Raw genomic sequence first — 17,608 nt, 5'->3', positions numbered from 1 at the left:
ATGAAAGAGCACCAGATAAAATAATTTTGTTTATGGCCTTTTTTTCACATTCAAGAAACAATGAATAAATACAAAGAATAGACTTGCTCCTGGCTCATACAGTATACTGCTATCTGTGTTAGAGAAGGGTGGAACAACCTCTGCTGAAACCTCCAAGAAATGTCCCATTTACTGATGAAGCTGCAACAACAAATGGGTGTGCACTGAAGACACTTGAGCCCTGATGTAAGCCTCCAACATGGTACACCAAGGAGGAAAGTCTTTTATTCATGAGCCTGAGGCTGTCATGCAGACATCAACGAGACACAATGGTACTTCATTGTCTCAACTGTGACTGTGAAGGTCAGCCGACTGTACACCACAGAGACTATTAGAAACATCCCGCGTGAACTGTTAGCTAGTTCTGTTTCTCAGGCTGACACACAGCATCTCATTTTCAAGACGTAGGCCTCTGGTTTGTGTAGCTTAAATGATACACTGCCCCTGTTTATTTGTTTGTTTTTTTGGTCACATAAGATCAGTTCTGCTTTCGGAAGATGCACCTCTGACTCTATATGCAGAGTTTTAAGAGAATGTGTCCTCAGGCACAGTCTTTTCATGTGTAATCTTACTAATGGGGGGAGAGAAACACCATTAACATGATTGTCTCGGTAGAATAAATGATCTTTTATACATTTTACACCTCTGAATTAGGAAATATGTTTGATACAGCAGGTGAGTTTCCCATCACAATGTCTGAGGCACATGCATAAGCGCTAATATCAGTACCCAGGGTTGCCAGGTTTCAGCAAAATTTCTACAGACCTATATTTCAAAAACTATACAAAAAAACTGAAACTATCCCCAAAATTTTGGCATTGGAAAATGGAAATCTTATTTTCCCTCAGCCTTTACAGAGATCATGACAAGATCATTATGGTGCGCGTGCGTTTCTGATGCAAGGACATTATCCTCTCAATAACCCCCCTTTTCATCTCCTAAACTTTGTATACACTTTCTAATAGAAATGGTACTGTACATCATAGACACACTGTCTGCACTTACACTTTGCCTTTGTTTGCATAAATGTAAGCTATTATTTGCTAGATCTTGGCATCCATGTTGTATTTAAACTAGCTGGAAAAGTTGCTCGGCTCCTGAAAAAGGTTCAGCAGAAATATGACCTTGAACACTTACAGATAAATGGAAATTCCTTTATGCCAGGTCCATTATGATAAAGTGCTCTGGAGTCCTCAATAATCCTTAGTATGGACTCTCTTGAATGAGCACCATTAAGACTTACTTCACAAAAATGGAAATATCTGGTTCATTGATATAACATTCACTACAGACCACAGAGGGAATTCATAGCATTCAAACAATAACAACACACATCACTTAAAACCCCACCTACAGCAAAATCGCTCAAAAGCATCAAAAGAGTTCATTACAAAAGACCTGCTTTCATTTCCTTAAACTTAATTTTCATATTCTTATGATGCTTATGTTGATGCTTCTAATTCTTCTAAACGTCTGTCTGCATATTCTGGTCACATGCCATTTCTTGCATGGTCTATATTAATCATTGTTAAATATATTTGTGCAACAATTATTGGCACCCCTATGAATTCATATGAGAAATATATATCTGAATTATATTCCCATTGATAGTTTTTTTAGTACACCTGGGTGACTAGGAACAGGAAATTGTTCAACCATGGCTTCCTGTTTCACAGGGGTATAAATATGAGGTAACACATAGGCCAAATTCCCTTAGTCATTCATAACAATGGGTAAGACTGGGGAATATAGCTGTATTTGCGGCAAAAGTTCGTTGAGCTTCACAAAATGGGAAGTGGTTATAAGAAAATAGCACAAGCATTGAAAATGCCCATTTCCACCACCAGGGTAATAATTAAGGAGTTCCAGTCAACTGGAAATGTTATGAATGAACCTGGAATTAGACGTGTATCTATACTGTCTTGACGCACTGTGAAGAGGATGGTTCAAGTGGCCAAAAATCTCCAAGGATCACAGCTGGAGAATTGCAGAAGTTAGTTTCGTCTTGGGGTCAGAAAGTCCCCAGAACTACAATCTGAAGTCACCTACATCAACACAAGTTGTTTGGAATGGTTTCAAGAAAAAAAACCTCTACCCTCATCCAAAAACAAACTTGAGCGTCTTCAGTTTACCAGACACTACTGGAACTTCAAATGGGATCGGGTTCAATGGTCAGATGAAACCAAAAGATATTAGAATGAGTGCATTAATATAAACCAATGATTTGCCTTGTAGACAGCACTACTGTCAGAGCACCAGTGAAATAATCAACACCTTTTGACCAGATCAGATTTGAGAATTCAACAGCAAATCAACTGTCATATAAATGAAATGATTGTCTCAATGTTATCTCATTTATCTGCCAGCAAAAAAAGAAATATGAAATACTACAAAGATCACGTGTGCAAATATGTATCTGTTCACAATACATTATACAATATCTTCTATTAAAATATGAACTAGGAAACATTCTGGAAGTTCATTTTGCTGTTTGACTTCGGGCGCCATCTGCTGGAGAACTGCTTTCTTTGCATTTAAATCCACGAGCACTTTGAATTTTAACAAATTCCTCATCACTTTGAAACTGTATGCATTCTCCGAATTATCATATACTAAATGTGATATAAAGTTGATCTTCAGTGTGTGTTACAAGGAAAATATTCTAATTGACCTGAGGTGTTCAATTGACTCGGCTGTTTCATTCTCAGCTACATAACGTTCTTGATAGTTTCACTGTAGTTAATGCATAATTCATGGTAGTTATTGAATAACATGCTCTAGGATGAATAATAAGGGGTTTGACTATAAGTGAATCTGAGGGAGTGGGGCAGTTGATTCCACTTATTTGTGTTTAGGTTGGAGAAATTGTGAATGATACCTCCCTCTCAGGGATGAATTAGTAAATCCTGGAACCTCTCAGGGATGAACGAATAAGTCCTGGACCCACTCAGGGGTGAATTAGTAAATTCTGGATCTTCTCAGGGATGAATTAGTAAGTCCTGGATCCTCTCAGGGATGCATTAATAAATCCTGGACTCTTCCCATCCCACTATTCAACCCAACACATACAAAATAAAAAAATTAAAATAAAAAAAACACATGCATTACTACATTAGACATCCATTAGGAGTTTCATCCACCAAATTCCAGTTCTTTATCAAGCTTCCCGTTTTCATTTTTCTTTTCATCGATACACTTAGAGTGGGTTTATGGTTATCCCCCCACCCCGTCCACTTATCTAGCTCCAGTCAACAACTGATTCGTTTCAAATTTAGATCCACACACCAAAAACAAATTCCCAATTTCTTTCCACTTACATTCATTGAATTATTTTCTGTGCATTGTGTGACATTATGACAGCGCAATAGTGTGATCATTCATTTCAAACCTACGCTCTTTGAGGGCCCCCTGGTGGCCAGGGATCCTGGGCATGTGCTCAGTAAACCCACTCAGTAATCCATGCTTACCCCGATTCCTTTCCAGGTGTGATCTAAAACTGCACTGATGAGGAGCCAATGGAATAATAACGAAATTAAGCTGTTACCTTAACTAAGGCGACTACAGGCTGGCCCTGAGAGTGATTAACCACCATGAAAACCATAAAGACCCTTGCTAGAGATAACACTCCAGTTCGGTCTGGGAGATAAACAAGGGCCGTTTTTATTATATATTTCATTACATTTTAAAATTGTATTAACTTTATCCCCAAGAGGGCACTAAAAAGAATCTGGACTATCATTAATTATTAAAGGCCTGACTGGGGCAGTTTGACAGTTTAATGACCCTCTGGTCACTTGTAATGGCACCACACTGAGGTAGTTTCAAAGGCTATAGTGCTTGATGATGTCAGTTTCATTCGTGTGCGTACTGAGATCCCCCTCCTACACACTTTCTAACACATGGAAGTATAGATATGATTCAGGCTTACTCAATCCCTGTTCAGAAAATTTCATTACACAATCAACAGTGGATAAATCAGCAGTGGAATATACCATTGTGGCATATGATGTGTGTCTGGATCTCTCTTTCCTTACACTGTTGTTGGCCAACATTGGCCATTTAATGGTCTTCCCTCAACAACAAAAAAACAACAACACATTCTCCGGAAATAGAAAAGACAATTTGTGCTACTACAAATGCTCTCAGTTTTCAGTTTGAATGCTTCTAATGATTCCAACCATGACGTAGTGGCTCAGATGTGGCTGGATTTGCTGACAAGCCTCATTCATTCCCATTCCAGGATCAATCACGCAATCAACATGTGTAGTCTTCATCTTTCCCACTTGCTTCGTCTTCGTAATAGGATCTCCAAACAGAACAACGAAAAAAATGACACACAACCTCATAATATTTTCTCATTTTGTTTCGTTTTGGCACAACACGTGCCCCATAATACTGCAGCCACTAGAATCAGACTCATCATTAAATTCCTTGTTTTGTGTCTATTTCATTTAAATAAATTGAATCTATGACACAAAAACATGCGTTTGTGTCAGATCTAGTAGAATAATTGCTTTAAAACAGTGTTTTATGTCATAATAAATTGCGTTTCCCAAAACATTCAGTCTAGGGGTTTGCGTTAACGTTCCTACGACGAAATACTATAGCAACGTTATAAGAATAATAACATTTCAAATACGTTCTTTTTTTTTTTCTTTAGTGCACTATTTAAATAAAAAAAAAAACCTTTATAGAAGATAACCCTATATATCTGGACATATATTATTTATTTATTAAAAAATTACAAATATTCTGAATATTCCATATCATCACACTTCAATTCTTCCATGCTCCCTTTTTTTTTTTGCTTGTTTTTTTTTTTTTTGTGGTACATTTTTATTTGCATTAATAATTCTACAAAGTGACTAATTTAGATTAAAATGGAATGTTGCTGCAGTTCTTTCAAAATGGAGATCTGTCTACACAGAATGAGCCGATTCAATGCCCTTTTATCATTAAAATGACGTAACATACACAAATATAATAGCGTGTTGACTCAGACGTCGTTACACACACGTTACACGTGAACAATGAAACGTTTTCTTCTACAACATACAACCTTTTGTACGGGACAGCTGGTGTGCAGAGTTCAATACTCCTGCCAGGACAGTCTGTTTTGCTCCTGTGTATTTCTACTCAAGTTTGGAGTCTATGTATTTATTTATTTATTTCAGTACAGTAAATCATCTCCTGTTGTAGTAGGTTCCTCTGGTTTTTTGGTTTGTATTTTGGGCAGATGAATTTTGCTTGAAGCGACCACCAGAATATTGGCTCCATGTGAGACGGTGCTGGCAACACAGAGCCAAAACGAAAATCCCAGGTTCTCTTCTAAAACCACCAGGTGGAACAGATTTTCATGAAAGTTCGCCACACGTTCTGTTAACCGGTGGCACCGAACTGCTGCGATGAAACAGGCGAAGCCAAGAGAACAGAACAGAGCTGAGGAGGAGAGAGTGGGAGCCAGTGAATACAGTGTTTTATTTTAAAAAACAAACAAACAACGCATTTATCGTAATTATTGGCACCCCGACAATATTTATGAACAAAAACAAACCGTAACTGAAGCACGCTCCGGTGTATTACATGTGTTTCACGTGTATTTTTACTTGAATTTACTTTTTCACTTAAGTGTTTAGTCAGCAATGACCTCCTATTTCACTGGGCTACATATATAAGGTGACACCGGTTTTTATGTGATTGCTGCGGCTATTTTCATTTAATTTTCATTTGTGGAAAACTACTTGAATTGGCAAAATTGCAGTTGCACAAAATTATTTTGCACGGCCTTTCGCACTGATGTTTGTCAGTAAATAAGACCTTTCAGCTGTACTCATGTTCGCACGTGAATCGAAGACAGCTTTGACCGAATGCGCATGATTACATCACATGACGCGTCTTGGAACAAATCTGCGGATAATCTGCAGAAATTTTAAGAAATTGCGAGCTCCTCCGAATATTGCAGCGTTTGCTTGATTTTGTGTTAATTTTTGCAATTGCAAAATCCTTAGTCATTCATCAACATGGGGAAGATTAGAGAATACAACCGATGAAATGAGACATTAATAAAGCCTACCTGAGACAATGGCTATGAAAATGCCCATGTCCAGTGTTAGGGCAATAATTAAGAAGTTTGAAACAACTGGTGCTCTAAAGGATCAGCCTGAGAGAGGATGCGAGTGTATTTACCCCCATGCACAGTGAGGAGGGTCAGGGTTGGAGATTTGTCTCCAATTAAATATACAATTAGATGCCACCTATATGCACCTAAATAACCTATTTAGAAAGCATGCCAGAGGAAAAGCCTTTGCTTTCATCTAGACACAAATGTAAGCACTAGATACTTCTGGAACTGGGTTCTGTGGTCAGATAAGACAAAAATAAAGCTCTTAAGCAACACTCAAGGTTCAATTCAATTCAATTCAATTTAATTTGTATAGCGCTTTTTACAATAGACATTGTCTCAAAGCAGCTTTACAGAAATATCAACACGGTATACAGATATTAAAGGTGTGAATTTATCCCAACTGAGCAAGCCACTGAGTGGCGACGGTGGCAAGGAAAAACTCCCTAAGATGTTTTAAGAGGAAGAAACCTTGAGAGGAACCCGACTCAGAAGGGAACCCATCCTCATCTGGGTAACAACAGATATTGTGAAAAAGTTCATTATGGATTTATATGAAGTCTGTATGGCGTTAAGAGCAGCCGTAGTCCCAGCAGTCTGGAATTAAAGAAGATTTGAGCTCCATCCAGAGGCAGAAAGGATCTGGATCTCTAGTATCTCCATAAATTCGTGTGGGGCTCGGCGAAAGGAGAGAGGGAGAAAGTAGAACAGAATCTAGTCAGGGTAGGCTTGAGTAAACAAATACGTTTTAAGCCTAGACTTAAACACTGAGACTGTGTCTGAGTCCCGAACACTAATAGGAAGACTGTTCCATAACTGTGGGGCTCTATAAGAGAAAGCTCTTCCCCCTGCTGTAGCCTTCACTATTCGAGGTACCGTCAGATAGCCTGCATCTTTTGATCTAAGTAGGCGTGGCGGATCATATAAAACCAAAAGGTCGCTTAGATATTGTGGCGCGAGACCATTTAGTGCTTTATAGGTTAATAAGAGTATTTTATAATTAATGCGAGATTTTACTGGGAGCCAATGCAGTATTGATAATATCGGTGTGATATGGTCGTATCTTCTAGTTCTAGTTAGGACTCTAGCAGCTGCATTCTGGACTAATTGGAGCTTCTTTATATTCCTACTGGAACATCCAGACAGTATGGCATTACAATAATCTAATCTAGAGGTGACGAATGCATGAACTAGTATTTCCGCATCATGTAGTGACAATATGTTTCTTATTTTAGAAATATTTCTGAGATGAAAGAAGGCTATCCTAGTAATATTATCTACATGAGCATCAAATGATAGGCTGGAGTCAATAATCACTCCAAGGTCTTTAACTGCTGCACATGATGAAACAGAAAGACCATCCAGAGTAACCATGTGATCAGAAAGAATACTTCTAGCTACACGTGGGCCTAATAAAAGTATTTCTGTTTTATCAGAATTAAGCAGAAGGAAGTTAATTAACATCCAATGTCTAATGTCCTTTACACAATCCTCAACTTTACTAAGCTTATGTCTGTCCTCTGGCTTCGCTGAAACATACAACTGTGTATCATCAGCATAACAGTGGAAGCTAATTCCATGTTTACGAATAATTTGACCTAGGGGTAGCATATATAAAGTAAAGAGCAGTGGGCCTAAAACAGAACCCTGTGGAACTCCAAAAGTAACCTCAGTACGCATGGAGAATTCACCATTTACATCTACGAACTGATAACGATCGGTGAGATAAGACCTGAGCCAGGAGAGGACTGTTCCCTTAATACCAACAACATTTTCTAATCTATCAAGGAGAACAGTGTGATCTATAGTATCAAAAGCTGCACTAAGGTCGAGTAACACAAGCAGCGAAACACAACCCTGATCGTAAGTCAGTAGAAGGTCATTTACTACTTTAACTAACGCTGTCTCTGTGCTATGATGAGGTCTAAATCCTGACTGATATATTTCATGAATGTTATTCCTATCTAAGTACGAGCATAACTGCTTTGCTACAACCTTTTCTAAAATCTTAGAGATGAAGGGGAGATTTGATAATGGTCTATAGTTGGACAATTGAGACGGGTCAAGATCAGGTTTTTTAATCAAGGGTTTAATAACTGCTAATTTAAGTGATTTAGGTACATAGCCACTGCTTAGGGAAGAATTGATTATATTTAGAAGTGGCTCAATTACTACTGGACCAATCTGTTTAAACAAACATGTAGGTACGGGATCTAGTATGCAAGTTGATGAATTGGCTGAAGAGATTAATGTAGCTAGTTCGGTCTCTCTAAGCGGAGCAAAACACTCTAAACATTGATCTGATATTGCTACATTGTCATGTAATGGGTTTGTTACAGTACTGTCCAGTTTTAATTTAATGGCCTGTATTTCACGTCTAATATTTTCAACCTTATCATTGAAAAATTTCATGAAATCTTCACTGCTATGTAATGATTGAGTGTTTCTCTCTGTAGTGGTTTTATTCCTAGTTAATTTTGCTACTGTGTTGAAAAGGAATCTAGAATTGTTTTTGTTGTCTCCTATTAAGGTGGAGAAATAGATTTTTCTAGCATCGCCAAGAGATTTCCTATATTTAAGGTGAGTTTGGCATAAAAAAGGATGGTTATACAGAAACTAAACCAATTCCAGGTGTTAAGTATGGTGGAAGCTCGGTTTTTCCTCCAAAGACCCTGGGAACTGTGTTAGGATAAACGGCTTCTTGGCTACCTCTGCCAAGAAGCTACATCTGGGATGTGGTTGGATCTTATAGCAGGACAATGATCCAAAACGTGTCCAAAAATGGTTCAGTGAACACAGAATCAACCTTTGACATGGCCATCCCAGTCACATGAAGTAAAACCTGTGGAGTGAGCCAAAGAGGAGAGTGCACAAGAGAAAACCTAGGTACTGGTGGATCTGAAGAGATTCTGGATTAAAGAGTGGCCTCAAATTCCTTGCTCTGTAATCTCCAATCTCATGATGCATTATAGGAGGACACTCAGCGCCGGATTGTTGGGTAAGAGAGGTTGCACAAAGTACTACTGTAAATGGAGGGATACCAATTATTTATTTATTTATTTTTTTGAGAAAAAATTGACTTCAGTGAAATGTTAAATACCTTTCATGTGAGAATAAGCTACTTAACCACAAATACATTTTCATACTATTTAAACCTTTCATGACCAAATGTGTCATTAATGATGGAACTGACTATAGATGTACTATATAAAGAAAATACATAATACACTATTCTGTAGTTATTGGTAACCCACCTGCTATGAAGTTCCAGAGATAGAGGCCTATAGGTCCTTTGATGGACTGGTAAGGCACTTTTCTGGCATTGTAAATGCAGAACGCCAGACTCACAAGTGCAAAGCCAATAGCAAAGAAGAGGAAGAAAATGATGATCATATGAAGACCACTGTTGACTTTCCTAATCAGTTTTGGGAAAACTGAAAAGAGAAGAAAAAACACTGTTAAATCTTACAATATACACAATATGGCCAAAATTATGTGGACACCTGACCAACATGGCCATATGTGACCCCCCAAACTGCTGCCACAAAGTTGGAAGCACGCAGTTGTATAAAATTGTATAGAATGTCTTTGCATGCTGTAGAATTACAATTCCCCTTCACTGGAACTAAGAGGCCCAAACCTGTTCCAGCATGACGATGCCCCTGTGCACAAAGCAAGTCTATGGTCGGGGGTTCAAGCCCCAGCACTGAAAGCTCTGGGTTACAGATCGGGTTACAGATCTTCCCAGAAGAGTGGAGATTATTATAACAGCAAAGGAGGACTAAATCTGGAATGGGATGTTTAACAAACACATATGAACGCGATGATTCATTATCCACAAAATTTTGCCCATTTAGTATATTCATATTGTACTGTGCATCACACCCTTATAGTACATGGGCACATCCTTAAATTGCTGCAATACATATAAAGTGTGTAACTTTTAACATGTACCAGTCTATAATATAATTGACAAAGTGAGCAACTAAATAAATAGCTATAGATGGTTACAAAGAAAGAAGTGTCATTCATTAATCAATTAAAATTTGTCATTGTTGGCAATTTGCTGTGGTATAAGCGGGATAAAATATGCCAGGGCATGCTGTTATAGTTAAATAAGCCACTTTACTTCCTGTCGGGCCACATCATACCATCCTGAATATTTTCCTATATCAACACGCCCCAATAAAAGTGTAACATGTTTTAATGTGCAAATCATCATAACATTTCAATTCATATGCAAAGTAGCTGATGATGTACTCTGGTGCCTTCTAGTGACTTTTTTTTTTGAGCATGCTACTTTGCTAACACTGGTGGTAATTCGGGAACCTGTTTTCTTTCCATCATTCTACCAGCTGGCAAAGATAGTCGACCAGTTTTGGGAGCTGCTCACATTAAACTGTGCATTCTTAAAAACACTTAAAATCCTCACTGTAAATTTTGTAACTACGACTGCCGAGACCGCATTTCCGTGTTTTGCCGCCTTGAAAGAGCCCGTAGTACATATCTCCAGTGAATTGTTCGAGCTCCGGCTTCGACGCGTTCACCAGATCAACCCCAGTTTGACACAGGATGGTCGCAGTGATCCAGCGCTCGGTGGAGAGCGCCACAACCAGGAGCACCACCGAGCCGATACTCAGTATGCAGCCTGCCGAGAACACGATACGCTTCCACAGAGTCGGCATGGCTCCTTTCACACGCACTGTCCCGCCACATTCCTCCTCGATACTGCTATTCCAGACATCCACTGCTGAAAAAAGTCATTGAATTAGTCCACAGGCAGTCCATAAATACTTCCTTTTGGGATGTTTTGCTCAGGTAAATAAAGCAAGGTAAACTCTGTAGCTTGACACTAAATGAGGTAAAGACGAGGAAACCGAAGCCGAGTCGGGTCGAACGTAGCTCTCTCTGTCTCCCTCAAAATGAAACCTTACACTTTAGCTGCGCTTCAGTTCCAACCAGGGGTTTTAATGTCCTCAGCCTCACACACACACACCGACACCCACACACACTCACACAAAGAGACAAATATTACTATCCTTGTGGGAACATTTGGTCCTCACCAAGATATAAAAAGAACTTGGACAGTTGGTTGATACAAAAACATGACACACACCCACATCTACCGACCCACATGCACACCCTCATCCACACTCTCCCCCTATACCCCTTATCCTACACAGGGTTGCGGGGAAGCCTAGAGTCTATCCTAGGGAGCTGTACGGGTTGCCAACTTATCACAGGGCACAATCGCACACACTATGGACACTCAGAATACAACGCATGTCTTTGGACTGGGGAAGGAAACCAGAGCACCTGCAGCAAACCCCTCACAGGGAGAACATACAAGCTCTGCACACAAAGGATGGAGGTGCGATTCAAACCCCTGACCCCGGAGGTGTGAGGCAAACTTGCTAAGCCACTAAGACACCATGTCCCACCCCACCCCACCCACTCCTCACATGCAATGCAAATGAATCCTCTTAATGACCTTATGCTTGGGTGCACAAATTTTACACAATGCACTCTTTTGATATTATTAATCATTTAGCTCATAAACCTCGCCTATAGTCTATATCTAATAAAATACGGCATACAGCATATCAGCGCACAGCGTAAGGTCTTTATATTTCAGCCTCATAACCTTGTCAAGTGAATGGTGAAGATAAAGGTCAGATGCAAGTGGGTCTTGGTCATGCCGAATAGATAGAAATGCTTCACTACAATGGCAGTCATGAAACTGGCTTGCATGTGAAATGTCCTTTAGCACAACGAGTGTACTAGTACTGTTTCTTCTTCCTCATGCTTCACTCCAAAAAATTACATCTTATCAAATACATATATCTTGAATATCGGCAAAAATTAAGATTTCACAAGAATTGTTTTTAAACCAATATAGTATTATTAAGTCTATTTCTAGATATAGTTTCTCAGTTTGAGAAGCTTGGAATGGGTTTTTCTTTTTGCCATGGTCAGATAGCTTTCAAGGATTTATTTCAAGAAAGAAGCTTACTTCTTAGAAATTTACTGGGCAAGTAACATCGTCCAGTGTGATGTATGCAAAGTACAGATGAGCTGTATGTACACAATAAACAACAGTTCTGAACATCAGTTCTGTTGAGGCCAAAACGTAGTTTAAAGATATTCAATCTCGGTTTTTACAACTCAGAAGCAATATTAAAACAACCAATTAGAGACAGCTTTATTGTTGTTTATATCAGAATTCCAGGGGGTTAAAAGCTTACACGCACCAAGTTGCCTGTCTCTTTAAACAATGTGGAAGATTCCTAACATTTATTTAATGACTTTAAAAAGCTTCTGATTGGCCAATTGTCTTAATTGGGAGCTAACCTGCGGTAACTCAAAAAATGTCTAATATCAACATTGTGTCCGATACCTCTTTAGGAACAATTTCCAAACAACTGAAAGTACCACGAGTATCTATACAAATATAAAAACCTTGGAAGCATATAGACACTGCATCGCTTAGGAAAGAGGCACAATTGAACTCCCAGGGAACTGAACCCCAAGATAACAACAACTGGTGAAGGAGTTGGAGGCATCAGGTGCCCAATATGTACATCCATCATTAAGAGCATCCTACATCACCATGGCCTGGAAGGCTGTCATGCAAGGAAGAAGCAATTTACTCCAAGACTGGCATAAAAAAGCCAGACTAAAGTTTTCAGGTGGATGAGTATGGTACTATATTTTCAGATGAAAGAAAAATGTATCTGTTTGACCATAATACTCAACAATATGTAAGGAGAAACCACCATTGTAACTGTGAAGCATGGGGGTGGCAGCGTCATGGTGTGGATTTTTTTTTTTTTCTGGAAAAGGGACTGGTGCACCTTAGAAAATAGATGGCATAATGAAGAAGAAGGATGATCTTCAAGCAACACTTGAAGACATCAGCCAGAAAGTAGAACTTGGTCAGAACAGGGTCTTCCAGCAGGACAATCCTCCAAAGCAAAGCATCAAGAAATTGGAGTGGCCTTAACAAAACTTTGACCTGAATTCCATATAAAATGTGTGGACTGAACTGAGCAAGGAGGCCCACAAACCTGACTAAGTTACACCAATTACACCTGTCAGGAAGAATGAGCAAATATTCCAGGAAAGTATTTTGAGAGTAACTTGTGAAACTTTTGATCCACAACAAATTTGATATAGTAAAACAAACATGTTTCTTAGCTATTATTTCAAAATGACCTCTTATGGGAATCAAGTAGAAACCCTAATTGACTTACCACTGAAAATTACATGGCATGAGTGGAACTGTGAAAAATTTAGTTTGAATGTTTTTAACCTCGGTGTATGTAAACATTTGTAAAGGTAAGTATGTGTCCAAATTTATGAATGTCATATAGATTGAGATGATTTGCTATATTATACAGTGCTAATAGTTTTGCACATATACAACAAAGCCTTGTCCATCTAAACTATGGCCGGGTCTGATGAATCACATATTTTTTTACATCATGTGGACAGCCGGGTGAGTGTGCGTCACTTACTTGGAGAAGAGATGGCACCAGGATGCACTATGGAAAGAAGGCAAGTCGGTGGAGGAAGTGTGATGCTCTGGGTAATGTTCTGCTGGGAAACCTTGAGTCCTGGCATGCATGTGGATGTTACTTTGACACGTACCACCTACCTAAACATTGTTGCAGACCAAGTACCTCCCTTCATGACAACAGTATTCCCTAATGGCAGTGGCCTCTTTCAGCAGGATAATGCGCCCTGACACACTGCAAAAAAAATGTTCAGAAATGGTTTGAGGAGCATGATCAAGAGTGTTGACTTGGCCTCCAAATTCCCCAGATCTCAATCCGATCGAGCACCAGCAGGATGTTCTGGACAAACAAGTCCGATCCATTGAGACCCCAACTGGTAACTTACAGGACTTACAGGATCTCCTGCTAACGTTTTGGTACCAGATACCACAGCACACCTTCAGAGTTCTCATGGAGTCCATGCCTCGACGGGTCAGAGCTGTTTTGGCATTACAAGCTGACCTACACAATATTAGGCAGGCAGATTTAATGTTATGGCTGATCAACTAGTTGAAGTTTTTTCTGATTACCATGACATAAGCACAGTCATAATAATAATGGATAAAAGACAAACAATCAATCACACAACAACCAAGACAATGTCAGCACATTGGAAATGATCCACAGTGCCTCACAGTTCTAGCCTGTTGGTTGTTTTAATCACAAGAGGGAGACATTTGATCATAGATCCTTTCACATTCTTCCATAATCATTTGTTATACAGATTCAAACATTTTGTACCGCACGTTCTCGAGTCTAATTTACTATAACAGCAGCTCTGACAGTAGTGCCGGCTGTAATACATATCACATGTTTATATTAATCCGCATCTTCTAATACGTTATCGTTTCTATAGTAACAACTGACTTGTAATGGCAGACGTAAACAGATCAAAATCATGCTGTTCATTTAAGAAGAAAAAAAATTTTTCACTGGTTATATGCTGAAGTTTTCTGTAAAGAGATATTTATTTCATTATGTTTAAATCTACCGTGTCAGCACTTTGTAAGTGTTAGTAAGTTTGTGGACCCCCCCTTTTGCACTTTCTGGTTTCTCGGTAACGTGACAAACTGCATTTTCTGGTCTTCAACATCAAGAAAGAAAGACAAAAACAGTGGGAACAACTGTTTATAGCAGCTATAATGTAAATGGAAACAAGAACTCAGTTTACAGCAACTGATGTTCCACAACATTCAATTGTAACGGCATCACATTGATCAGCGTTGCTTATCTTCCTTACATAACAGAAGCACTAACAGCAGCTGTATATCCAGCTGTGAGGTTTATATTAATGCGCTTCATCTAATGCTTTATCCTTTCTATGGTAACAACTTACATAGGGACTTGTTTTCGCGGATGCTAAAAACATGTGCAATCACTGCACATTCACAATCATTCCACAGTGTAACTAGAAACGAATGAAAAAGTATGACGTATTATTCTTTAATTAATTAAAAGTATAGGTGCACGGTGGCTTAGTGGTTAGCACAGTCACCTCACACCTCTAGGGTCGAAGGTTCGAGTCCCACTGTGGCCCTGTGTGTGTGGAGTTTGCATGTTCTCCCTGGGCTGTGGGGGTTTCCTCCAGGTACTCTGGTTTCCTCTCCCAGTCCAAAGACATGCATGGTAGGCTGATTGGAGTGTCTGTAGTGTGTGATTGTGCCCTCTGATGGAGCACCCTGTCCAGGGTGTACCCTGCCTTCTGCCTGATGCTCCCTGGGATAGGCTCCAGGTTTCCCTGTGATCCTGAAGGAAGCATAAGTGGTATGGAAGATGGATGGATAATCAAAAGTGCTGTGGTGTACAAGGTATAAAACACATCACTGGATAATCCTCACCTTTTAACAATTACTTTACTATCATTTTATAGAGTTTTATTCCTGACTTGTTACTGTAGCACATTTTATTTGTCTAATTACAATAACACCAATGTCACACGATTAGATTAGATTTCATATTTCTTCTACCTCAGCTCTATGTTTGTATATAACCAATATATAAACAATCCTTGACTTCAGCAACTACCCTATCAATGCCTACCTTGGTAAATTATGCACACTACAACTTGTTTTTTTTTTGTGGTTATGACGTCTTGTAATAATCGATCGCGAAGTGGAAATATATTGACCAGAAGAGCAGCAAGCGGTGCCGTCTAAGCTAACGGTGCAAGTCAAATGACTGGCCTTGTGGTTTGGCAGTAGTTTATGCGTTTAATGCATGCTAGTACGTGTTTGAATGCTTTTTAATGCAGTTATGAGAAAAGTTATAAAAGCTTCTAGATGGTTCAGTGATAATGTAAACAGGCCAGTGTAATTACTCTCATAGTTCTTTTTGTACTAATGTATTCCTTGTCTCTTTTTCTCCTCCTCCTTCCATACACCTTTATTTTTTAAGTTGATCGACTATACAAAGTCACTCTCATCACTAACTACTCTTTCTTTCCCTCAATTAATTATGCATGCGTTTTTATTTACAGCATTTACACCTGGTTTTCCTTATTATTTTGTGTATTATGAGGTGATAAAATTATAAAATTCTTCTTCTTGTAACACAAAACCTTCTTCTTTTAACACGATTGGAAAAAGGTATTTTGGGGCAAAATACTTAAAAGAAGAAGAAAAAAAGAGGCTGTAAAGATACTCTAACTTTGGTCTTGTCCAGTGCAGGTCAATTGAGTTCACGAACATCTATGGAAAGTGGACCACAAAACCAATGCTCTCTCAGTCCGAAGACATGTAAACACTTAAAAACCACCATGGAAGACACTATCCTATACCCTGATTATGTTGTAATGGGATGTAGGGCTTGATGGGCTTTGGATTTTGGTAGAATGGGGTCTTATGCAGTGTCAGCAATAACCCAACAGGGCAAACTTCATTAGGTTACCATCATCCTCCATTAAACCAGGTCTCATCAATGGCCTCTCTACTCTAGCATTGCTTGAGCAGAGTGTAGACATGGGAATGAAAGAAGGGATAACAAAGAGACATGGAAAGCTTTCCAGTGTGAAGAGTAGATGCATGAGGGCTTCGTGAGTTCCCATTTCTCATGAAATACATAGTGAATCTAGAAATTGTCCAAAAAAGTAGACAGTGGATGTGTCCACAGTGGAATGGTTAAGACAAGTGAAATGAAATATTAAAAACAAGTTCGTTAAGCACATAAATATCATATCATAACCAGAATAAAATGACAAAATAATGAGTTCATCATCTGTCAATCTGAATTCTTCTAGATTGTAATTCTGTTCCTCAAAATAAACAGTTCTAATGCAGAGCATGTAAATTTACATTTGTAGGTCTTCACTTTGCTGTCACTTTTTAGTCACATTGTTCATTTGAAAGTAATGATAATGCTCTGGATCTGGAAAGTACACCTAATGACGCCATGTAATTAGTGTAATTAATATATACAGTATTATTTTTGACAGCGATTGGCACATTTTACACGACTAATTATTGGTGAAAGTATATTACTTCTTTGTTACCTCGCCACTCTTTATAGAAATGATAAGATTACGCAAATGAACCACTTCCAATCTCATGGACTTATTCTTGTGAAATTTTTGAAAATGATGTTGGTGTTCTATCCATCTGTCAAAAGATGAATATGAGAAGAGAGTTTAGAATTTGAGCTTTGATCTCCTGGTATTTATTAGTATTGGAGATGTGATAAACGACATAGAACATAGTACATTTTGTATCAGACCACCCAATTTGTAGGCGAGCAAAAATAGTGGAACATGTGACTGACAGCTGTTTCTTGTTACCCAGGTGTGTCCTGTTAGATTATCTGTTTAAACAATAAATAGCTCTGAACATCTATGTCATATATCAAGGAGGTAACTCTGGACTTCAGTTCCCATCAGCCACTGCACTGTACTACAACATGT

The 17,608-nt window shown here is 38.8% G+C and overlaps 1 protein-coding gene across 1 annotated transcript; it reads right to left on the bottom strand.

Moving 5' to 3' along the window:
- Positions 1-4,756: 4,756 nt before the first annotated feature.
- clrn2 (clarin 2) lies at positions 4,757-11,147 on the bottom strand. Its single transcript, XM_017461730.3, has 3 exons — positions 10,593-11,147; positions 9,415-9,594; positions 4,757-5,478 (listed from the first exon to the last, which is right to left on the bottom strand). The coding sequence occupies exons 1-3, from the start codon at positions 10,843-10,845 to the stop codon at positions 5,210-5,212; spliced, it is 702 nt and encodes a 233-aa protein (XP_017317219.1). The 5' UTR covers positions 10,846-11,147; the 3' UTR covers positions 4,757-5,209.
- Positions 11,148-17,608: the final 6,461 nt, after the last annotated feature.

The sequence above is a fragment of the Ictalurus punctatus genome, chromosome 29 (genome assembly GCF_001660625.3).
Source record: "Ictalurus punctatus breed USDA103 chromosome 29, Coco_2.0, whole genome shotgun sequence".
In the NCBI taxonomy this organism is placed as follows: domain Eukaryota; kingdom Metazoa; phylum Chordata; class Actinopteri; order Siluriformes; family Ictaluridae; genus Ictalurus; species Ictalurus punctatus.
Note: the sequence above shows the minus strand (reverse complement) of the source record. Positions and strands in the feature narration are given on the sequence as shown.

Coding starts and splice junctions, on each gene's coding strand:
- clrn2 (XM_017461730.3), bottom strand. CDS start 10,845: ATGCCGACTCTGTGGAAGCGTATCGTGTTCTCGGCAGGCTGCATACTG. Junction 9,595..10,592: donor TCGTAGTTACAAAATTTACA/GTGAGGATTTTA, acceptor TTCTCTTTTCAG/TTTTCCCAAAACTGATTAGG. Junction 5,479..9,414: donor TCTCTGGAACTTCATAGCAG/GTGGGTTACCAA, acceptor TCTCCTCCTCAG/CTCTGTTCTGTTCTCTTGGC.